This window comes from Dasypus novemcinctus, chromosome 9, assembly GCF_030445035.2.
Source record: "Dasypus novemcinctus isolate mDasNov1 chromosome 9, mDasNov1.1.hap2, whole genome shotgun sequence".
Taxonomy (NCBI): domain Eukaryota; kingdom Metazoa; phylum Chordata; class Mammalia; order Cingulata; family Dasypodidae; genus Dasypus; species Dasypus novemcinctus.
In genome coordinates this window covers 114,370,267-114,394,819 of record NC_080681.1, presented here as the reverse complement: position 1 = coordinate 114,394,819, position 24,553 = coordinate 114,370,267, and the positions used below count along the sequence as shown (strand labels likewise).

Here is a 24,553-nt window from a genome sequence, read left to right as displayed (position 1 = left end):
TTCCCAGCCTGGTGCTCTTTCACTTGCCCTGGCGAAGAGCAAGTTAAATGAGAGTGAATCAGAGGACCTGGCTCAGCCTCCACTGCTTCCTCCTTGGGGGACCTCAAGGCAATCACCTCTTCTCTGAGCCAAAATTCCTTTCACCTATGAAATGGGGTAACAAGATCAGCCTCCGAAGGGTGTTGTGAGGATTCCATGAGGTGCTGCCTGGGTCATTAAGATAAGAGCAGGGGACCGCTGCTTGCAGTGAGTCCCCCCCCCCCCCCCCCCCAGAAAAACCCAGGAGTAGACAGAGGGTCTTTTCTCCTGTGTAGGAGAGAGAGTGGAATTGAGGAACAGCCAGTTTGGGGTCACAGAGACCCTCTTCTCTCTGCCCCTACCATGCTTGAGGCTAAGGAGAGGGTAGGAAAGAGGGTGATCTGACCCGGGAAGCTGCATCCTGGGTACAATTGAGAAAGATGTGAGGAGAGAGTTCTCACAGAAAAAAAAAATAAAAGACAGAATAAGAGAAGCTCCAAACACCTCAGAGAGGAAGGCAGAGTCGCACACAGGAGAAACTCACACACACACTCAGTGGCAAGCAGGGCAGCCAAGGGCCAGAAGTGACAAGTAAATGTAGGAGACAGGGCCCAAGAGGAAGTGAGGAGTCCGAGGAACGAGGAGGCGTGAAGCTCGAAAGAAAGAGGAGAAGGCAAAGGCAAGCCTAAAAGAGATGAGCACGGGAAGCAGGCCAGCTCCAAGAAGCAAAATCCTCCACTGAGGCAAACCTTGCAGGGAGAGAACAAAATCTACACCATACAGTTTTTTTTCAAGCATCCTTTGCCAGCGTGAAGTCATTTGGGTATTTTAAGAACATGCGATGCATGATGCGTATCTTGTTTTGTTTGCAGATATCAGGGTTAGTATACTTAGAGATATGAATGCCTAGGAAATTATGGCGGGAGAGAAATGTAGGATTTGTTTCCCTTTCAGTTCTTCTGGGTTTCTCACAAGTTTCACTTCTGCAGCCAGCTTCCTGGAGATTTGGACAGAAAAAAATGAGAACGGGAGAGAGAATTCCTGCTTCTCCCCCTTTCTGGACTGTGCCCAGCTGGTCCTGGGATCCGCAGCCTGGAGTCCTCCTCAGTCGCTTCCCCTCCCTCAGAAAAGAGAAAACTCTGTGCTCTTTAAAAGCACCTCAGTTTCTCCTCCAAGGCCTCAGTGCATCTCAACCGTAGGGACACAGTACCACCTTGAGGTCACAGCGAAGATTGCATAGCTAAGAGCGCTCCCATCGCAGGGGCTGCGTGGGAGTCCTGAGGCTGGAGAAGGGTGGGAAGATGTGAAGAACGTGAGCCAACCTAACGCGGCTGTGCATGAAGTCCCACCCTGTGGAGCTCCTCGAGTAACTAGGGGGGACTCTTCAGGGCAGGGGCCTGCAGTTATGAAAATTTGGACATTAATATTAGCATGACCTCATTTGTGCCTCCCAGGCGTAGGGCACGTTCATTTACAGACCCAAGTACCTGACACAGTAAGTGCTTCATATATGTTGAGCTCAGTTGTCCCCTCTAGGGCAATGTCCCAAACTCCAGAGATGCTGAGTTTGAGGGCCAAATGGGATGCAGATGGCTCCTGCAGGAACTGAGGGTAAAAGGCAAGAGAGGGAGAAGCAGATGTGGCTCCACTCGTTGGGTGCCCATCCACCACACGGGAGGTCCCAGGGCCCCCTAAAGACGAGCTAGACACCTAAAACAGCAGATGCCACAAGCCAGCAGCTGCCACAGCCCTTGGGGAGCGGGTGTAGCTCAGGCTGTTGGGCACTCGCCTCCCACGTCCTGGGTTCGTTTCCCAGTGCCTCCTGGAAAGGGTGAGCAAACAATGAGCAGAGAAGTGAGAGAACCATTTGGGGGAGGGAGAGAATTAAAAAGAAAAAAAAAAAAGGCAAGAGAGGAAGGGGCTGTGTTAAGACCCAACAGGCCCGAACCCAGGCCTGGTCAGCCCCCTCTCACCCATACCAGCTGCTGCCCAGCTCAGCCTCATGTGCCCCGACCTCAGCCTCAGGAAAAGGAAATGCCAGTTCCCTGCGCTGGCCTCTAGAAAACAATGAGGCAGCTGCAGGGGAAGTGACTAATGAGCACTTCGGGGAGCAATTCGGGACATCATACATGGAAACGTATCTCATTCAAAATTGATAAGCTACCGCTATCTAATTAGAGAGAAAATGTGCTGAGCTCTCCCAGCTTTCTGAAAATGTAATCCTAAGCCTGTGGCAGGCGGCTAGCCTCAAAACTGTCCTCCCGGTCGTTTCTGCTCTCTAGCTCCAAGGCATCAAGTTGCCAAAACTGGAGAGAGCCTTGGAGAGCTTCTAATACAACCCGCTCCTTTCACAGGAAGATCCGTGGCACAGAGAGGCTAAAAGTGCTCAGTCAAGATCACCCAGCAGCCAAGCCAGGACCAGAGAGTGCCAGCCTGTGGGCTCCCAGTCCAAACCGTTTACCACCACGCGATGACACTGCCTGGACCTCCCTGGGTGAGTCCTCCAAGCTCTGGCCAGGCCACTGGATGGGATGTTCCTCCTGCACAGTTCATCCATCTTGGTTCCCAGGCATTAAGAGAGGCCCTTTCCTCGACCCTTCACAATGAAGTAACGGCCTACGTCTCTGGCCCGAAAGCTAACTCCCCCAGGCAGCCTTCCAGGATTGTTTCCCCCACATCTATTTCATTCACTCACTTACTCATTCCTCCATATACACTCAGTGGCTAAAGGACTGGGCTCTGGAGTCAGGCTGCATGGGCTTAAATTCTGTCCCTTTCATGTGGTAGCTCATGACCTGGAGCATGACATTCAATCTCTCTGAGCCTCAGTTGCCTTTTCTTTAAAGTAAGCACCCAATTCATAATGAGGATTATAAGATCAATCATGTAAAGCACTTAGAACGGTACCTAGTAAAAAGTAAGCCTGAAATTAGGCGTAAATTGACTACCTAAAAATTTCCTGGACAAGAAAAAAGATACAGCTCCTGCCCAAAATATAGACAATATGGATAAGAGCAAGAATAGAGAAATGTGTAATGTCTATGGAAGCTCAGAGGAGGAGCACCTGACCTGGCCTAGGTGGGGAAGGTCAGGAGGTTTCCTGGGAGAGGGTGAATAGCCATTTGCAAGAGGGAGAGAGAAAGGCCAGCATCCCAGGGGCAGGAATCAGCATGTGCAAAGGCTGATGGGCAGGGAACAGCCTGGCGTGGTGTTGCTGGAGCCACAAGTGAGGGAGACAGAGAAAGGGATTCAGTGAGCTTGGAGAGGTGGCCAGGTATGGGCTGTGCAGACAGCATATGCCGCAGAGGAGCCAGAGCTTGATACTGCCAAGAAAGGGCTTTAAGCAAAGGAGAGACATCGGTCAGGTTGGCGTTTTTAATAGATCATTCTAGGCTCTGTGGGATATGTTTTTTCCAGGTGGCTCCCCTTCAGCAATGATATATTGTCCTTAATTGATTTATTTTGAATGGCCAGGAAATCTGCTCTAACTAGGTCAAGCTCAAAGACCCCTTCCAGCCACAATATTCTGTAAACCAGAAATATTTCCAATAACTGGGAGTGGCCACATCCATCAAATACTCCTTTTACTCCTTTTCAGACACTTAGGATACATTAAAACATAACTGAGCTCTTTGAGGGCAGGGACTGTATCTTATTCATTTTTGCATCTGCAGGAAGGAAACACACATGCAGCTTTGTTTGTTAAGTGACTGCCCATCGATGAAACCAAACCTGCCATCTCTTGCTTTGCACACCCCAAAGACCCTCAACTGGGGTTTTCACAGGCGGGGACCGAGACTGTGAAGGGTCAGAGTAGCCTGATTTGCTGTGCTGTTTGCCTTTTAATTGTTCTATATGGTGTCCTCGATGAATTAGGTTTCTGGAGACCTGCCTTCTAGCCCCTACTCCATCAGGATGAGCTGGGGACCCTCAAAGCCTCGCCATGCAATGAAGCCAGGGCCTGTGAAGGTAACTTTCAAGGTCCTGACTGGCTTGGAAAATGCTGCCTTTAGTATTTCACTTGCCTCTTGGACACTTTCCCTTTCTAACCACTCAAGCTGCGTGTGGTAAAAGGTAGAGGGTGCAGGCTTCCCTTAGGCCCTGGTAGCCTTGGGCAAATAGCCTAACCTGTAAGGGGGTAAGGCCCAAACTCCCTGGCTCATGCTGACATGCAACCAGAGGCAAAGTGTAACCCCCCTGAGCCTCACTTTTGTCACTTTGCAGGGCCACATGAAGTGCATAGCACACAAAAAACCAGTAGCAAGTCTTCAAAATGATCCCTGCCTAGGGTTGAGTGAGAATTAGCCCAAAGACTGACCTGATAAAGAATCACAATCCACAGCAATCCCACAGTCAGTTCAGAACTAGACTCCTACCCCCTCTCCCTGACACCTCCTGTCCCCCTGCCCACCCACTTTCAGCCGCCATCCCACATAGCAGTCTAGTCCCTTCAACCCTGGACATGCGGCTCCTATCCTACCCTGGGCAGTGGGGCTGCTGCCACAGGTACAAGCACAAGGCAGCCTTGGCCCCAGATGAGCAAGGAGGACCATGCGTAGGCCTCAAACCCAGTCAAAGCAGGAGTGTCCGTGTCGCTTCCTGAGGCAGGGACTGCAGCTGTTCCTGTGGCCCGCGGCAGCTGACTCAGCTCAGCTCAGAGGAAGCTCTCAGGCAGGAAGAAGCCCAATGTGCCCAGAACTGAGTGGGGCTGCAGTACAGCAGGCTCAGGCCACCCTCCCACCTTTTCAATCCCTTTGGTCAGATTTACTTATTAAATCTATGCCAAGGGCTGAACTCTGATGTTCTTCCCTCATCAAAAGGCTTGGCCCTCTTATAAAATAACTGCTAATGGGATTGGGGAAAAAGGGCAGATGTTTTCAAGGTGCTCAGAGAGAGCGCCACCCTCTCACCCCACCCACCTCCAGGCAGCTACATGTAAAACCAGGGTCAGAACACCTCGCAGGATAGCACTGGATCCTGGCGAGGGGCTCCTGTTTTGCTTGTTCCTCCCACTCCCTTGGGAAATGAGGGTCCTGTTGGGTGGGGAGACAGGTGACGAGCTTTAAAAGGCTTGGGGTTTAAATTCTGAGCCCACCACTTACGTGCTATGCGATCCCAACCCAGTGAGCACCTCCCTGGACTTACCCCGTCCCCTGTAAATGGAGATTGCATAACCCCGGAAGTTCCTGGAGGAGTAACTCACCGAGTCTGAGTACTTGCTGAATGTGTTTCCCCTCTGCTGCCCCTCCCCCCCCCACATCCCCTCCCATCCCACTCTTAGGTGAAATCTCACTGCTGTTCAAGCTGTCAGGACAGACCTCTTCCAAGATGGCTGCGGTAGAAAGGCCTGGTCTGACCACGGCCTGGCTCTCAAGGACAGCCCTTTCTCAGGCTGGCCGGAGGCTCCCCCAAGGCTGAGCATCTGGCCTCAGCACTGCCAAGTCTGCACACCCTCTGGGGGAGACTGAAGTACCTCATGGCCAAGGAAGAGGACACAAGAGTTCTCCAAGTCCATAGTTTCAACTCTGTCGCAGCAGGGATTCAATTCCATCCCAGGGAAATCTCGGGCCTAGACACGTGACTCTTATTAATAAAGCAACAGGAAACACTTCGTTTCAATGTGTTTAATTTCTGCTGTCCACACTGAACACTGCATAGTACTCGTGCCAGCCCCCTGAAAGTGCCCCCTCCTCCCCCACACAAAGGAGGATCAGGGGACTGAATATGCAAGGACAGGGAAGGGAAATAAAAAAAGAGCTGTATGACCTTTGACCACTTTGGTGACACAAGAGGTTCCCCCTCACAAGTTCAAGGGCAGGTGAGGTGAAGGGTGACATGGGCAGGGCCGATGTGATTACATCCAGGGATGTTACCTCTCACAGGGCAGGGGCAGGGGAGGAGCCAAGAAAAGGCTCTGTGCTCAGGAAGCTGGCTGGGTACTTCTCCCCGGTGAGAGCCTAGGGAAGAAGCTGCAGGAGCGGGGAGGCCAGAGCAGCGCGTCCGCAGCGCCTCCCATGGGTGGCAAGGCCTTTGCAGCTCATCCAGAGCCAGGCAAACCAGCAGCCACCCTGGGCCCACTCAAGCTGCTCACTGACCTCAAAGTCAGTGGAGACTGCAGGGGGCTGCAGCCAAGACGACCTCTAGCGTCACGCTGCCAGGGACTGTTGTAAACTGACCACGACTCCAACCGCCCCTTCAAGTGACCGCTCTTCCTTCCGCTGACAGGTGTTACATCCGTTCAGGGAGAAGGCGGATGTGCTGAAGCTCACTTTCTTTTGTCCTCTGCATACATGTGCACGCACTTAGGAAACAAGCAGGTGAGGGAAAAGGAGTGCAGTTAATAGGTCTAGACTGACCATCCTGAGGAAAGGCCTTTTCTTATAGGATATAAGCAAAAGGAAGAAAACTAAGACAGAGTCTCTTCAGAGGCAGCTCTGCAAGGCACGCACAGCCCTTGGAACCCATTTTTTTTCCCCGAAGGCCTGAGTCACTCCAGCCTGAGTCTAGTCTGAGTCCAACTACAAGTCCACAGGAAGCAAAGGCTCAGCAGGACCAGACACACAGGAACTGAAGGTCTGAGGCTCTGTGGCTTCAGCCCTTAAGAGACCAGAGGTTTTCAGTCACGCCGACATGTATCTGGCTCTTGGGAAGGGGCCACAGGCCACTACGCCCACTCAAGAGTGGGTCTTTGGATTTCAGGCTCTGTGCTGGAAAGGTTCTTCCCTCAGGCTGGAAGGGCAGCATCCTGCCGTTCAATGTGTGGGATCAACACAGCCTCCCTCAGTAGAGATTAGCAGCCACCCCCACCACTGCTCTTCTAAAGGCCTCAAGATAAAACTCCCCGAAAGGGGGGCTGGGTGTGGGTCTTTCATGTCTACCTGAGCAGCTTGAAGACAGTTAGCTATTGTACAAGGGAACCACCCGGGTGATCTCCTGCCTGCAGATGGGGCATCTCTTGGGCTCTGGCAAGGCGCGGTAGCACTCAGTGCATGAACAGACATGCCCACACTCCAGAAAGACGCAAGACTTGAAGCTGCTCATACACACAACACAGGCGCTCTTCAGACTCTCCCTGTCCTCTGGCTTGGCTCGGCTCAGCAGCTGGGCCTCGTGCTCCTGGAATTCCTCCTGCATCTGCTTGAGGCGCAGCCGCTCTTGCCGCTGCAGATACTGCTTTCGGAGGATGAAGAGGAGGGCAGCACATGTGGCAAAGCCAAAAACCAGTGTCAGGAACTTCCAGAGTCTGACGCTAGACTCCTGCCTATGCAGCAGGCTGTCGAAGTCCTGGCTGCTGAGGTAGTACTGCATGCCTTGTTTGGGGGGCTGGAGGCGGACGGAGTTGTTGTCTAGGACCAGTTCACCTATGCCTGTGAGGGTGGCCCCCACCTTCAGCATCTCCTCTGTCTCCTGGATGCCTTTGGGCCGCTCACCGCTGATATAGTGGCCGATGACATCCGTGAAGGACTGGACTGAGGGGTGGAACTTCTCATACACAGTCTCGAGGCCCAGCTCCACCGAGTCCAGGGGCTTCAGCACTCGGACTGCCATGCCCGCACCATCCTCATGGGGAACCAGATCAAAGGGCACCGTGTTGGTCCTCTGGTGAATGATCTTCGAATAGTCATTCCTGAAAGAAAAAGAGAATCAAACACCAAATACCCAAGGAGAAATGGAACCACCCAAACCCCAGGAGGACAGGATAAAGTCAGGAATAAGTGGAAGAATACAACAGAAATAATGACTATCCAACTGCCTCAGAATAGAAAAATCTCCATTTTTGAGATCCTGAGGCAGCATCAGTGGGACAACAAACACCATCACAGATCACCTGAACCATTTATCTCCCTTTGCCCAGTAAAATAAATATCTACAATAACTCACTAGGATCATTTGGAAAAACGGTACTTAATGTAATGGCACGAAATTATTTTAACAAATACTGAAATCATTAATCCATGCCATAAATCAGTGGTGTATAAGAATCAAGATTCTAGTATATGTGGACCTCATGTTTTTTCAATGTAACATTTTTTTAAAAATAGAGAAAAAAAAAGAGACTCTGGGTCTCCTATTCTAGAAAGTCTGATTCAGTAGGACTGGTATGGAGCCTAGGACTCTGCATTTTAACAAGATGCCAAGGTGATTGTGAAGTCAGGTCCACAGACCACAAACTATTATCAGCATTAAGAGACTGGTCTACAACCTGTCTTAGGAGAAAACAGCATTTGAATGGTAAGGTTTTGGGCCAGTGGAAAAAGAATACGTACCAAAGGTGGGTTGTTCGATTCCACACCATCTTGTGCTCCTGAAGCGTCAGCCGCTGAATCACCCCCTTGCAATTTTCTATAAACTGGCTATTAAGTGTTTCTTTAACAGATCTCACCGCTCCTAAGTAGAAACAAATTATTTTACTTCTGAAGAATTGCTCTGATCTCTCCTTTAAGGTAATTTAAAATTTGAATTTGAGTTAAATAATCAAAATGATGGCATTTTTGTTACCCCAGTTTATATCTGGGGGGCACTCTGCTAAGCACTTCACGTGGATTACATCATTCAAGTCTTACAACAACCCCATAAGGCAGATATCATTTTAGAGATGGAGCAACAGAGGTTCAGAAATGTTTGGTCACACAGAACAAGACAGCAATAACTCAGATCTTTCTGGACAGTGGCCCCAATACCATAAAATGCCCTAATGTCAGTCAAGATCTTATCAAACTTTTGGAAGAAGGGAGTTGTTTCCATTTTACCAATAAACAAACATACCTTCAATAACAGCATAAGGCACACATTTTCCTGGAGCTTCTGAAAGAATGCTCTTTAAATCTTCACCCAAGTTGATTTTTTTAGCTCCCTGAATGTAAAAAATTAAAATTAAAAAATTAAACTGACTGCTGAATACTGGCATGCTGAAACAGAGAGTACAAAAAAGAAAAAGACTGTTCACTTTTTTCATATTGAGAGAATGGGGAAACTGAGCAGGAGGAAAACTACCGAGAATCGGTTTCCAAAGCTATGTCCTAAAAGTTTTAATGCATAAAACAGGCACGGCACAGTGCCTCAGCTCTCTGCCATCACTGAAGAATAAGGGTGCCATATACATTCTTTCTCCATTTATTGAAAATATAAAAGATATAATCAATTTGCTGTATTCGTATCACTGAATGAATATAATTTAATCTTATTGATAATGCAGAGCCATGATTCCAAAGATTTATGTACAAAGCACCTACAGTAGCACCGAGCACATGGTAGGGGTTCAAGAAATGTAGATATTATCACCATCTCAATTAATTAATGCTCTGCACTGTAAAAAAAAAAAGGACACCTTTGCTTTATGAGGGCAAGTCTGTTAACTGGTGCCAGACACTACTCTTCTACTTTTTAGTTTGTCTTTCTTCCCCCTCATAATCAAATAAGCAGTTACTCCTGCTGCCATCTTTCTCTTATAATCCCTAGCTCTCCCACCTCTTCTAATTCACAGTTTCCAACCTGCTGTGCTTGGGAAAACAGACTGCCCAAGTCAGTAATCAATAAAATCAACAAACATTCCTGAGCATCTATGCACCAGGCACTTTGCTGGGACCTAAGGATTCAGAGGTGAATAAAGACAGTCCCTGCTTTCGGGGTATTCCCATCAACAATTCTTAAGGATGCCAAATAAGTAACATCGAAAGCAGGGGTTCTTAACCTTTTTTGTTCCACAGACCCCTTTGCCAGTCAAGTGAAAACCACAGACCCCTTACTAAGTCCACACTATACTGTGTATTATTTAATAAATATATCACACCCGCACCAATGGTTTTTTTAATTTTAATTCAGGATCATGGACCCCTTGCTAAGAGCCCATGATCTAAAGAGCACTGAACACATAACTAAAGTTAGTCTAAGTTTAAGCTATTCTATACAAATGACAGGAGCAAAAGCAATAAAAACATGTTTTTTTTAAAGATTTATTTTTATTTATTTCTCTCCCTACCCTCCACCCCCCACCCCCACCCCCAGTTGTCTGCTCTCTGTGTCCATTCACTGTGTGTTCTGTGTCCACCTGCATTCTTGTTAGCGGCACCGGGAATCTGTGTCTCTTTTTTGTTGTTGTTGGTTCATCTTGCTACGTCAGCATTCAGTGTGCGTTGCCACTCCTGGGTGGTTTGCACTTTTTTCACGCGGGGCAGCTCTTCTTGTGGGACGCACTCCTAGTGCGTGGGGCTTCCCTATGCGGGGGATACCCCATGTGGCACGGCACTCCTTGCGCACAGCAGCACTGCACGTGGGCCAGCTCACCACACTGGTCAGGAGGCCCTGGGTACCGAACCCTGGACCTCCACATGGTAGGTGGATGCTCTATCAGTTGAGTCACTTCTGCTTCCCAATAAAAACATTATTAACCACTGTTTTAGTTTGCTAAGAGCTGCCATTACAAAATATCAAAATGGGTTGGCTTTTATAATGGGAATTTACTAGGGGAAAATCTTACAGTCCCAAGTCTGTGAAAATCAAGGCATCATCAAGAGATCCTGTCTCACCAAAAGTCAGCTGTTGGCAGTCCTGGACCCCTGCCATGTGGCAAGGCAAAATGGCAACCAGACTCTGCCTTCCCCTCCAGGCTCACTTTCTCCCTGAGCTCAGCCATGGGTGATCAGGCATATGGCTCATCTCTCCCTTGTTGCTTCTATTTTGGCTGCTCTGCTAATTCCAGCCTCCTGTCTTTCTGCACCTGCAGGCAATCCTGGAGTCCTCTCTCACATGGCACATGGCTGGGTAAAATGGCAGCTCTCTTTTTCTGTGTGTCTCTGCATAAGACCTAGGCCCATTCCAGGTCACACCTTACTGAATACTCCAATCAGAGACCCCAACTGAATTCAATCCAATCAAAAGTGATCTAATCATAAGGTCTCTTCACTGAATCTAACCAAAAGGTCTCATATATAGGTTTACATGTACAGGAATGGGTTAGCTTAAGTACTTAATTTTCAGGGATCCACAAAAAACTCAAACAAGCACAACCACTGAGTTGTACATTGAGGTGCAATGTACCTCAGAAAAACATGTTCTTAAATCTACTCCATTGCTATGGTGTGAATCCATTGTAAGTAGGACCTTTTGATGAAGTTACTTCAGTTAAGGTAGAGCCCAGCCCCATCAGGATAGGTCTTAATCCTATTACTGGAGCCCTTTATCAGCAGAATGAAATTCAGACAGAAGAAAGTAAGTCATGGGAAGCAAGAAGCAGAACATTAAGAGAACCCAGAAGAGAAAGGAGAGGCCAGGAGAGGCCACCAGGTGTATCACCATGTATGTGACAGAGGAGCCTAAAACCAAGGATCACCGGCAGCCTGCCCCAGAACAACAGTCTTCAGGAAGAAAGTATTGCCTTGATGATGCCTTGTGCTTTGATTTGGACTCTTTCCTAACCTCAGATAAATTCCCATTGTTTAGGTCAACGCATTGCACGGTATTTGCTTGTACAGCCAAGGAAATGAAAATAACTACACTGTGAAGATAATAAAAATAACAACAGCAACTACTACTAACACAATTCACTTGCTCATTTATATTATCTGTCTCCCTCCACTGTACTATTTTTTTTATAGGTTTTGCTTTTTTAAAAAAAAGATTTATTTATTTATTTCTCTCCCATCCACCCCCGTTGTCTGCTCTCGGTGTCCATTCACTGTGTGTTCTTCTGTGTCCGCTTGTATTCTTGTCAGCGGCATGGAGAATCTGTGTCTCTTTTTTGTTGCATCATCTTGCTGCGTGAGCTCTCTGTGTGTGCAGCATCACTCCTAGGCAGGCTGCACTTTTTTTTTCGTACCAGGCAGCTCTCCTTACGGAACACATTCCTTGTGTGTGGGGCTCCCCTATGCAGGGGACACCTCTGCATGGCACAGCACTCCTTGCGTGCATTAGTACTGCACGTGGGCCAGCTCACCACACAGGCCAGGAGGCCCTGGATTTGAACCCTGGACCTCCCATGTGGTAGGTAGATGCTCTATCAGTTGAGCCAAATCCGCCTCCCTCCACTGTACTATTAAACTCTAGGAGGGCTAGGACTGTGCTTGTCTTGTTAACTGCTGGACCCACAGTGCCAATAACAGTACCTGCAAATTGCAGTTTCTCAATACCTATTTGATGAATAAACAAATGAACTAAGCACTTAGTATACTATATACATAGTACTATGCTAGGTACTTTAAATGTACAAATCTACTTACACTCATAACATCTCTATATAGTAGGCATCACTATTATCTTTAATTACAGATAAGGAAACTGGGGCTCAGAGAGGTGAAGTGATTTGCCCAAAGTCACACAGCAAGTAAAGTATCCATCACAGGATGGTTGATTAGAATTTTTTTTTAATGCAGATGATGATATTGTCAGAAAGACCTGGGGTTGAACCAACCTTCAATGCATCCATTCAGACTGCTCAAAACTGTAAAGGAAGGGGGAAACAATCTCACTGAATTTTATACAGATTAAATGAGCTTTAAAGTATGAAAAATTCAGCCAAGAGACTGACACATAGTACACATGCAATAAATATGCACCCTATCACTAAGAGAGATACACAGGATAAGACCCTACTCTGGAATTTTATAATCTGTGAAGAAAATAGAATTTAAAGTATTAGGAGTCCCAACTCTTCTTCCAGGCAGGGGCTAGTCTGTCCTCAGTTAGGAATTAACTGACAATTTTAAAGGTCGCCCAAAGATGGGTCCTGGAGAGTTCACTACTTAAGAGAATCCCACATCCAGATAACTTGATGCCACATTGATTTCGGAGCCAGAAAATGAAGTTACACTCATGGCCACTTCAGAAATAATTTGGTTATTTAATTAGGCAAATGATAGGGCCACTGGACTCTTAGTAGGATGTCATTTGTACCACAAATCCAATTGCCTGGTAACTTGGGTCATTCCAAGTAGATTCCAAAACTCCTCTCACAGCAAGGATTTCATATATTTGTTTCTAAACCCTTTCTGAAAACAATCTGAAGATAATGAAACCAGTCAGGTTTAGGAATCCATCTTTCATATATAAATTAAACCCTTAACTGTCATATTGGAAGTTTCAGCCTGAACAAACCCACAAACATTTACTGACCACTTGTCAAGCACTGAGTTGGAACCTAGAAAGAAAGAGGATAAATAAGAATCTTTCCCTGACCAAAAGAAGTTCATCTCTCACAGTCTAGTCAGACATTCAGTATAAAACAATGTGCTCAGTCAGAAAAAAAATTCTACACTCGGAATCAAAAAAAGGAAGTCTAAGTTCCAGGCTGAATTATCTGTAAGACCTTCCTCTGAGTCTCAATTTCCCGATTTGCAATCTGGAGGTAACTGTCATTTTATCTACCTCAAAGAATTATTGCGAAGAAAAATAAAATCAAGATGGAAATGTTCTGTAAACTGCAAGTACTGTTCAAAAAGAGCATTAGTTTCCAAATAACTATCATATAAAAAAAGACGTTGAAACAAGCAATTGGAGGGTTAAGTGGGTGAAGAGCAGGGCGTCTGCACTTGCAGTTTTCTCTGTCTGAACTGCTCTTCCCCTAGCTATCTGCAAGACCCACTCCCTCATCTCTTCTAGACTCTGCTTAAAAATCACTTTATTTAAAATAGTAACCCCTTTCTCTAGCATTGCTTTTCCCTTCTTCCCTGTATTACTCTATAGCATTTATCACCCATTGTTCTACCATATGATTTACTTATTTATAGACTGTCTTCTTGTACCAGAAAGGAACATCCATGAGGGCAGGGTCTTTTGTCTGTTCCGTGTATTGCTATATCCTTACTGTCTGGCGCATAGTAGATGCTCAATAAATATTTGTTGAATAAATTAGTGGTCAAAATTCATTCTGAGTAATGAGAGGAACTTCGGAGAACTCGTTATCACTAGACCCGAATTCTGATCCTATCTCCTTATTTACTGGCTGGGCGACACTCATTTCAGAATCGGTTTCCTCTTTCGGAGAGTTTCTGGCTATGAAGCGGTCCAAGGTAAACCGCGAGCTCACCATAACCGGGAGAGAGATGACCCAGCTGAGGCCAGGCGGCGGAGCACTGACCTTGAGCTCGCGGGAGACCTGGGCCTTCTGCCGGTATACAGAGAACAGGACGGCGGTAACCACAGAGCTGGTGCCCAGGAAGAAGAACTGGCCCAGCGAGGGCCGCCCTCCGCCTTCCATGGCTGTGCTGAGGCCGCTGTGCGACACCGAAGCGGGCCCGCGATGCAGGTCTCCCAACTCTGTCTACCAAGGCCGCACCCCCACTCGCCAGCCGTTCCCGGAAGCCCGCGGCCGGTCGCCCGGCGATGACGCACAACGCCGGAACCGGAAGCAGGGTATAACAGACCGGAAGGCGAGAATGCCTGCGTGACCGCTGCGGTTTTGAGGCCTCGGTAGGAGCCGGATCTTTCCAGCCGGATCTCAAGGGACGGTTTTGAAAAGTTGAACGATCGCCTACTGCTCCGTGGCCGTTTCTCTTTGACCTGCGGGGCACTGGCCATAATTGACTCACCCGCGTCACCCTAGACTTAGTCCCTCTGGTTTCCAGGGATTATTGGGTTGTTTGATGATTTACCTGTTGCTGCCATTAGATTGGGAGGAACGGAAAAGTTAATGTGTATTAAGCACTTAGGGGTGGTAGGTATTATTTATTTAAGTCTCAGGGCAAACCGTAAAAGTTGGATTTTAGTCTACCCACTTTACAGATAAAACGAGGCCAGAGAGGTTATGTGACTTGCTCCAGATCATACAGCTAATGAGTGTTAAAAGAATTTATCAGACTTAACTACCCTTATCTCTACTCCAAGAGGGCAGATTTATATCATCAAACTATTCCTTTAATCAGCTATCAGCACATGTAACTATGTATTATTAAATTATAATTTCAGCTGCATTTATTGAGTGCCTATTATGTGTCAGGTTTTGGGGTTTTTTTAAAGATTATTTATTTCTCTCCCCTCTCCTCCCCCACCCCCCCACCCCGGTTGTCTGTTCTCTGTTTGCTGTGTTGTCTTATTTGTCCGCTTCTGTTGTTGTCAGCAGCACAGGAATCTGTGTTTCTTTTTGTTGCGCCAGCTTGCTGTCAGCTCTCCATGTGTGTGGCGCCATTCCTGGGCAGGCTGCACTTTCTTTTCGCGCTGGGCGGCTCTCCTTACGGGGCGCACTCCTTGCATGTGAGGCTCCCCTACGCGGGGGACACCCCTGTGTGGCAGGGCACTCCTTGCACGAATCAGCACTGCACATGGGCCAGCTCCACATGAGTCAAGGAGACCTGGGGTTTGAACCGCGGGCCTCCCATGTGGTAGACAGATGCCCTAACCACTGGGCCAAGTCCGCTGCCTATGTGTCAGGTTTTGTACCAAAAAGTTTAACGTCATCATCCCATTTAATCCTCACAAGGAACACTGCTGTAAAACAGATTACAGATGAGGAAACTGAGACTCAGGTTCAGTAACTTGCCCATGGTCACACAGCTAAGAGTGATAGGGATGGACTTTAAACCCAGGTGTCTCTCTTCAGAGACTGTTTTCCTGACCTCTCTAGTGTTATCTCCTTCCCAAAATAATGAAATACCCAAAACCCTATCTGTTGGAGAAAATATGGTTCTTACTGGGACACGGAGACTGATTGGCCATAAGCAAAGAATTTATTGAGAAGCTCTCCCCACGGAGGAGGTCTGAAGAAGACTTCAACCCACTCCTGGAAGGGGGAGACTTGAATTTATACAGAACTTTCCTAGGCAGGAAAATGATAGTGGGAGAGCAGTTGAGGGTCTGAGTGAGGTAGTGGGAGGAGGTTGAGGGAGTTTCTGGCTTCTTGGGATGCTGCAGGAGCAAATGTGTCTTTTGATCTGTGTGGGTTCTAAAAGGTTTGTAAATAGTGAAGGTTTCTGTCTCATCTCCCTCTGATATGCAGGTAGAGGTAGTAAAGATCTCCATCTCTCTCTGATATGCAGATGGTGAAGATCTTTATCTTTCTGTGCTCCTGTCTCTACAGGGTTCCTTTGTTCAACCTGTGGGAAAGTGCTTGCCCTCAGACGCGGAGAAGGGGGTTTACCTTTTTTCCAATGCATATCAGGGGAAGCTGAGGTATAGCTTGTTAATTATTGCAAACCTCTAACACTATCCAAAACGTCAAATCCACAAAGACAATTCATTGAGATGTCTTCTTAGAGGTTATGCTTTAAATTATTGAAAGTACAAGAATGTACCCACTGACCAAAATCAGTTTATGTAAAGTCTAAAAACTGTAGACTGCTCCACCAAAGTGAAATCTCTTTATTAAAGCAGCTAGATATCCATGTCATTTTTTTATTCCATTCCTTAAATATACTTGGGGTGAAACAAGGGCTATTTTCTATGAACATGAAGTTAAAATCCCTAGATTGTCAACACCTTAGGATATCTTTGATGATTTTCTACCCAAAAGAAAATAATGAATTTTTTAAAATGCACACAAACTTAAAATGAGGTCTACCTTTAATTTCTCAATGGAATTTATAAAGTTTGACAACACAATGTGTTGGCAAAAGTATGGGGAAACAGCAACACCCCTATATTGCTTGTGGGTTGTAGCAGTTTGATATTATTGATGAATTCCAAAAAGAAACATTGGATTATGTTTGTAAACTGTTCTTTTCCTCTGGGCATATTAGATTACATTGGATTCAAAAGTTTACTTGGTTAAGATAAAAGACATGGCAAAGGACAGAGTTGTGGGTTTTTAATGTTGGAGTTTGATGCTGAACTCTTTAAGATGGAGCTCCAGGAAGTAAGCACACAGAGGAAAGAGAAGCAAGCCCTGGGAAGAGAGGAACCCAGGAAGCCTGAACCCTGGCAGACGTCAACAGCCATCTTGCTCCGACAAAATGGAAATAGACTTTGGTAGGGGAAGTAACTTATGTTTTATGGCCTGGTATCTGTAAGCTTCTACCCCAAATAAATACCCTTTATAAAAACTGACTGATTTCTGGTATTTTGCATCAGCACCCCTTTGGCTGACTAACACAGAATTTGGTACTGAGGAGTGGGGAAGTGCTTTTGCAATTACCAAAATGCTGGAATGGTTTTGAAGCCAGCTAGTAAGATAGGGAATCAACAGATGGATCTGGAACTTGGCAGAGAGTCCAAGTGGACATCAGTAACCCCCAAGATGGCTGCTGGAAGACCCTCCCCAACATTCTGCCACTCAGAAAAAGACTTCCTCCGGAAGCCAGGAGAAGCCCCAGATATTCCCCAAGGATTTTATCATTGGGCCCTCATGGGAGATGGTGGGAGAGAAAATCAAAGTGGTAAACTGCTGGAACTCCTCCCCTGCCATTAGCAAAGGGGTGGTGTAGTTAACAGTTAAAAAAAGCAGATGGGAGGCCCGAGCGCTCTCTCTCTCCTGCACTCTTTTGTCTGTAGACCCCTGTTCTGCCCTCTGCGCACTGCTCTCACTGTTTTTCCTCTGCCATGTGGCCATGCAAGTAAAACCTGGGCATTTATAACCTGTAATAGGGAACTGTAGTTTGTAAATCAAAACTCTTTATCACTTTTCAGCCCTTTCCTCTCTACCTGGGACCCCTGATCTGTTATTTTCTCCCATTTCTCACCCCTCCCTACCTGAATATATTACTGGCCTAACTCATCCAATGTGCTCTTGAAATTCATTTCGACGGCATAGTCAAAAACCTAGACAAAATCCAGTAGCAGTTTTATAAATGGGTAAGAGGTATTTTTTGGAGGAATTGTGAAATGCTTGATGGAAAAGGCCTAGATCACTTTGAAGGGACTGTTGATAATAATATGAATGCTAAAGAGGCTTTTTATGATGCCTTAAAAGTAAATGATGAAACTATTTTTGGAAACTGGAGAAAAGGCAATCTGTGTTTTAACGTTGCAGATAACTTAGCAAGATTAGCTCCTGGTGTTTGACGGAAGGCAGAATTTGAAAATGGCAAGCCTGGGCATTTAGCTGAAGAAATTTCCAGAGTAAACACAGAGAATGCAGCTTGACTTCTGCTTGCAGCTTACAGTAAAATGCCAGATGAGAGAGAGATGCTGAGGACTGAACTGTTGGGCAAGATCCCAGATGAAAGTGCCCAACTGGAGAACTTAACTAAACTTAGAACTTGTAAAGCAGGACTGAAGATGCAGTTATGTCAGAAAGACTTGTGGAAAGTCTTACTGTCTGATGGCTTGGATCCCTGCTTCCTGCATTCTAAACCAACAGACTTCTTGAGAGAGGTATATGAACAAAACCACTGTCAGCCTGGAATAAAAGGGACATGGAAAGGAGAAACTGAAGGGGAAACAACTTCAAGAAGAAAACCATGGAGGCTGAGATCTGAAATTAAGATCACTTTGGGTCAAGAGAGGAATCCCACCCATGTGTACAGAGAAGGTGAGTTTGACCCAGCAGTTGAAGAGGGTGGATGTTCTTGCCTGATGTTCTGGGAGAGTTTTGCCCCAGAGTACAGAGAGGGTGGAGCACATTCCCCAAGGATTAGGGCGGTTAAGGTCAGCACTCCACAGGTTTGGGAGGGGTGGACCTGTCTCCCATGGGTTAGGGAAGGCCAGGTGGTCAACTCGTTGCTCTGGGAGGGTTGTGCCTATATGTCAAAGGTTAGGGAGAATGTTGTCTTCACATCGCTGTACTCGGGGGATTAAGACTCTAACCCAAAGACTGGGTAACCTGTGGCAATCACCCCAACAGTCTTGGAGGGAGAGGTCTGGAGCTTGGTCAACACCCAGATGCTTGATGAGGATGGAACCAAAAAAATGACCATTGGGCAAACCTGTGGAAAGGGTGGGTTCCCCTAAGGCCCCAAGGAGAAGAAACCATCATCTTAAGAATGACTCTCAGACTTTGAAATTGAATAGAGGATGCCCTGCAGGTTTACAGAACTATAGAGAAACTGTGACTCATGTTTCCCTCCCAATTTCTCCTTACTATAATGAAAATATTTATCTTTTATTTGTCCATTTGTGTATCAGAAGCAGATTAATTGTTTTGTAAGTTTCAGAGGTCTATAGCAGAGGGGACTTTGCCCCAAGACAAACTGTATTTCTTTAAATCGATTGTGATATGATTTAGTACTTGCATTGTACTGATTTAATTTTTTTTAAATATTGTAATATCTTATTGGAATTCATAGGGTGGAATATAGCAGTTTGACATTATTGATGAATTCCAAAAGAAATATTAGATTATGTTTGTAAACTGGTCTTTTCCTCTGGGCATATTAGATTATATTGGATTCAGAGGTTTACTCGATTAAGTAATCAATAAACCTCTTGTACCAGTAGGGCGTTGAGTCCCTGCCCCTTGGTGGGTGGGGACTCACAGATAAAAGACATGGCAAAGGACAGAGTTGTAGGTTTTTAATGTTGGAGTTTTGATGTTGGGTTTGATGCTGTGGAACCCCAGGAAGTACATGGGTATGAAATTGGACATTATTTATGGAGAACAATTGGGCAACATTGAGCAAGATTAAAAATGCCCAAAGCATCCAATTTCTAGAAATTCTTCCTATGTAAATACTCACAAGTAAAAAATAGCAAATGTACAAGGTTATTAATTGTGATGTTGTTTTAAATAACAAAAGAATAAAAACAACCTAAATGTTATCAGTAGTCAATTGGTTAACTAAATTTTAAAATATGTGTATGTATGTCTAGGAAAATGAAAAACCAAACTGCAAAACTGTTCAAATATGATACCATTTATTTTAAAAAGTAATTTTTAAAAAGGAGAGGAAAGAATATATATTTGTTTTCATACCTCTGGAAGGATTCACGAAAAACTGACAGTATTTGTTGTTTCCATGGAAGAGAACTGGGTGGCTAGAGAACAGGAGGGTGACTAACTTTTTTGTATTAGGTTGATGCAAAAGGAATTGCAGTTTCAGACGGTGAATTTTAAATCATTATTACTAGGCTCAAACACATCTTTATTAATCAAAATAGGAACCAAAACAATCAATACATTTTTGCCTATGAGAAACAAGTTTATGTATTCCTGTAGCATAAAAATCCATGCTTTGGGATTCTATGAACTCTTAGAAAGCATTTTCTGCATCCTGCTGGTTGTAGAAGCATTTTCCGTGCAAAAAGTTGTCAAGATGCTTGTAGAAGTGGTCGATGGTTGGTGAGAGGTCAGGTGAGTATGGTGGATGAGGCAAAATTTCACAGCCCAATTCGTTCAACTTTTGAATTGTTGGTTGTGCGACGTGCAATCTGGCATTGTTGTGGAGAAGAATTGGGCCCTTTCCATTGACCAATGCCCACTGCAGGCCTTGCAGTTTTTGGTGCATCTCATCAATTTTCTGAGCATACTTCTCAGATGTAATGGTTTCGCCAGGATTCAGAAAGCTGTAGTGGATCAGACCGGCAGCAGGTCACCCAGTCGTGACCATGACCTTTTTTTGGTGCAAGCTTGGCTTTGGGAAGTGCTTTGGAGCTTCTTCTCAGTCCAACCACTGAGCTGGTTGTTGCCGGTTGTTGTATAAAATCCACTTTTCGTCACATATCACAATCCAATAAAAAAAAAATGTTCATTGTTGCGTAGAATAAGAGAAGATGGCACTTCAAAACAATGATTTTTAAAATTTTCAGTCAGCTCACTTATCGAGGTTTTTCACCTTTCCAATTTGCTTCAAATGCCAAATGACCATAGAATGATCGACGGTGTGTTCTTCGGGAACTCGTATAGTCTTGAGGATCAGCTTTGATGATTGCTCTCAATTGGTTGTTGTTGACTTTTTTTAAAAAAAGATTTATTTATTTATTTATTTATTTATTTATTTATTTATTTATTTCTCTCCTCCTCTCCCCCCGCCCACCCCCAGTTGTCTGTTCTTTGTGTCTATTTTGCTGCGTCGTCTTCTTTGTCCGCTTCTGTTGTTGTCAGCAGCACGGGAATCTGTATTTCTTTTTGTTGCGTCATCTTGTTGTGTCAGCTCTCCGTGTGTACGGCACCATTCCTGGGCAGGCTGCACTTTCTTTCGTGCTGGGCGGCTCTCCTTACAGGGCGCACTCCTTGCGCGTGGGGCTCCCCTACACGGGGGACACCCCTGCATGGCATGGCACTCCTTGCACACATCAGCACTGCACATGGGCCAGCTCCACACGGGTCAAGGAGGCCCAGGGTTTGAACCACAGACCTCCCATGTGGTAGACGGACGCCCTAACCACTGGGCCAAGTCCGTTGCCTGTTGTCAACTTCTGATGGCCGGCCACAACGTTCTTCCTCTTCAAGTCTGTCTCCTTTGTAAAACTTCTTGAACCACTACTGCACTGTATGTTTGGTAGCAGTTCCTTGCCCTCTCCACTGCTTTACAACCCATTTTGAACTCAAATAACATCATTTCCATAGTCTAAAATAAATATAAAATAAAGAGCAGTAATAAGTCATTAGCCAAAAAACAAAAATGAGAAATGCACATTAAAATGATGTATAACATAATCACATTTATTTAAGAATGTAGGGAAGTGGATGTGGCTCAACTGATAGAGCGTCTGCCTCCCATATAGGAGTTCTAGGCTTCAAACCCAGGACCTCCTGGCCTGTGTGCTGAGCTGGCCCGTGTACAGCGCTGCTACATGCAAGGAGTGCCATGCCACACGAGGGTGTCCCCCGCATAGGGGAGCCTCACACACAAGGAGTGCGCAAGCATGGAGAGCCATCCATGCGAAAAAAGCACAGCCCGCCCAGGAATGGCGCCGCACACAGAGAACTGACACAGCAAGATGACACAACAACAAAAAAAGAGACAGAATCCTGGTGCTGCCAAGAATGCAAACGGACACTGAAGAACACAAAGTGAATGGACACGAGAGCAGACAATGGTGGGGGGGGGGGAATAAATAAAAATAAATCTTACCAAAAAAAATGTATGCCAATAACAAACGGCACATTTCAACACTGCAAAACCACGATTGCTTTTGCACCAAGCTAATACCTTTTGAGTATGGATATAGGGTTTATTTTGAATTAATGAAACTTGAATAGAAAGAAGGAATGAGAGAAAGAGAGTGAAAGAATACCAGTCACTCCACAACCAATGATTATAGAGGTCCTTCTGCATCCAAGGCTCTGGGCTGGGTTCTAGAAGCCATAAGGACATACAGCCAGGCTCTGGGGAAGCAGACATGGTAGAATTCCTATTATCCCAGTTGGAACAGAATTAGACCAAAGTGCCATGATCGTGTGTAGAAGGCACTCTTTATTCTTACTAGAGAAAATTCTGAAAACAGACAATGGAGGGGGGAGTGGCAGGCCAGCAAAGGGATGAGAAAGACTTTTCCAGCTGAGGGAACAATTAGAGCAAAAGTGCAGAGCTACCAGTAGTTGGCTCGTATAGCTGAAGCCCAAGATATGACAAAGAGCAGAGAGTGAGTAACTGAAAAGATGGGTTGGAGCCAGATCCTGTAGGGCCGTTAATGTCAATCCATAATTTTAAACTTCATTAGTTGGGGAATGCGATCCAATAAAGCTTTTTGAGGACCATCTGGCCATGATCTAAGCTGTTTGTCTGTTTTTTAAAAAATAATCAAAAGTCTTGTATCCCTGGATCTGAGGGAGAAAGAATAAAAAAAGGGACCAAATAATTGAAAACAGGTGGGGTGTCTCCATTGTAAGTAGATTAGGGGTTCTTGTTTATGGGATCTATTTGGGGCCCTCTGGTTTCATTCTCTGCCCTTTTATGAGTTCTTTCAGAACCCATTAAAAGACCATCACTCTTAAATGAGACAGTTTGGTTTTAAATAGCCCTGCCATATTTTGCTCAAAGCTGAAATCCTTCATTAGCCATGCTGAGCACGGTCCTATTGGAACAGTTTGAAATTTACATCATGTGGACCTGGTTAGGAGCAATGAGAGATGGGCAATTTCAGCTGCAGTCAGATGTCCCTAGGGAAACATTCCCAGCTCAGAAAGGCTGTCCTCACTGAGTCATAAGTTATAGGTGAGCCTCTGACTTGCGAAAGTGAGGTAAGTTCCTAAGGCACAAGGCAGAGATTTTTAGCAAGTGGGGGCGCAAACCTGGGCGACATGGAATTATCAAGAATAACACCACCACTGGAAGCACTGGGCTCTGTTCAGCCTGCAGGACACTTGGCAGGGTCCAGGCACCAGGTAGATAAGAGAGTGGGCATCTTAGCACTCACTGTACTGACATTGCCAGACAGGTGCCACAGGACACAGGAAAGAAAAAAGATGTTAATGATGGCATCAGGTTGCCACTCAGTTTCCTTAGGGAACTTTCCCTTGGGATAGGCCCTGTGGCGGTTTGAGATTATTTATGAATCCTAAAAAGAGAAAGATTATGTTTGTAAACTAATCTGTTCCCCTGGGTGTGATACCCTTTGATTGTATTAAATTCAAAGGACTTAAGTTGACTTGATAAAATCAATTTGGGTTTTGATTCAGCCATGTCATAAGGCATGACTCAGGTTGAGTTCCTGCCCCCTCAGTGGGATGATGTAAGTGGAAACTCACTCAAGAAGACACACAGGAAGCGAGAGCTCTGTTAGGCTTGATCCTGGGGCCCCGGGGAGAGATGGGCCATTTGCCTGAAAGACTACAGCTGACAGCCAAGATTGACAGAGGAAGATCTAAGAGACGAGCACTAGCCAGGAGAGAGAGGGGGGACTGGAAGCCTGGAAGAGAAGGAGAGACCAGGCAGAGATCAGCGCCCATCTTGCTTCAACAGGTGGCAATTGGCTTTGGAGAGAAATCAACTTTGAGTTGGACTCTTTAGGGCCTTGTAACTGTGAGCTTTTACCCCAAATAATACCCTTTATAAAAGCCAACAGATTTATGGTACTGTGCATCAGTACCCCTTTGGCAGGCTAATACAGGCTCTAACATAATAATTATTTTAAAATATTTAATGTATTCAACATATTTCTAACGGGAGAGAGCCCATGCGATGAACTCTCCTGGATGCTCCATGGGGCACAAGGAGCATGTGCAGGACATGCTCCCTGACCTCACTGCTTGTACAGGGGAGACATCATTTCTTAAGAATTTGCAGACCACCTATTTGTAACGAAAGAATCTGAGATGACTTCATAAAATGTAACATGCCATAAAACAGAAATATGAACAAAAAATTAGCTAAACAGAGCAGGGAACTACCTGGTACGAGACTCCTAGAATGAATTAAACGTTGCAATTAGACACCAACATTCACTGTGAGCTTCCCAACAGCCATGGCAAAAAGGAAATGTGTTGGGATACAATCTAGTAGAGAAGATAGGGCAAGCACCCAAAAGAATGCATTTCAAAGTAGTCTGTGAAAACGTCTGAAGACAAGGGAGGCTCAAGTTGTCCACAGGTCAGCAAACTGGTCCACTGTTCATCTCTGAGGATGCTGCTGCCAGAAGCTCACAGAAGGACGTGGGCTCAAAGAATTTCCCAGAAGGGGTTGCGCCCAGTGGGGGTGGTATCCAGTAGGGTCATTTTCTCTCTCAGTCTCCGTTAGACCAGGGACCTACTTACCATTGACTGGTGAAAGGCTCCAGCAGCAGGTAAAGATGG

At 45.8% G+C, this 24,553-nt stretch overlaps 1 protein-coding gene and 1 long non-coding RNA gene across 2 annotated transcripts; one reads left to right on the top strand and one right to left on the bottom strand.

The window, feature by feature from the left end:
* The first annotated feature begins 2,319 nt into the window (after positions 1 to 2,319).
* Positions 2,320 to 5,626, top strand: LOC131279826 (uncharacterized). Its single transcript, XR_009187296.1, has 3 exons — positions 2,320 to 2,512; positions 3,895 to 3,987; positions 5,300 to 5,626. It is a non-coding gene; the product is annotated as an uncharacterized lncRNA (long non-coding RNA).
* Position 5,627: 1 nt separating this feature from the next.
* On the bottom strand, positions 5,628 to 14,331 carry MUL1 (mitochondrial E3 ubiquitin protein ligase 1). The gene is made up of 4 exons (XM_004458641.4): positions 14,090 to 14,331; positions 8,785 to 8,872; positions 8,286 to 8,406; positions 5,628 to 7,645 (listed from the first exon to the last, which is right to left on the bottom strand). The coding sequence occupies exons 1-4, from the start codon at positions 14,207 to 14,209 to the stop codon at positions 6,916 to 6,918; spliced, it is 1,059 nt and encodes a 352-aa protein (XP_004458698.1). The 5' UTR covers positions 14,210 to 14,331; the 3' UTR covers positions 5,628 to 6,915.
* Between the last annotated feature and the right edge of the window lie 10,222 nt (positions 14,332 to 24,553).

Bases quoted from the DNA above. Each gene is read 5' to 3' on its own strand.
- MUL1 (XM_004458641.4), bottom strand. From the start codon at position 14,209: ATGGAAGGCGGAGGGCGGCCCTCGCTGGGCCAGTTCTTCTTCCTGGGC. The intron at 8,407-8,784 runs GTATGTTTGTTT...GTTTCTACTTAG, and splicing joins GCCTTATGCTGTTATTGAAG to GAGCGGTGAGATCTGTTAAA. The intron at 7,646-8,285 runs GTACGTATTCTT...TTTTTCTTTCAG, and splicing joins AATCGAACAACCCACCTTTG to GAATGACTATTCGAAGATCA.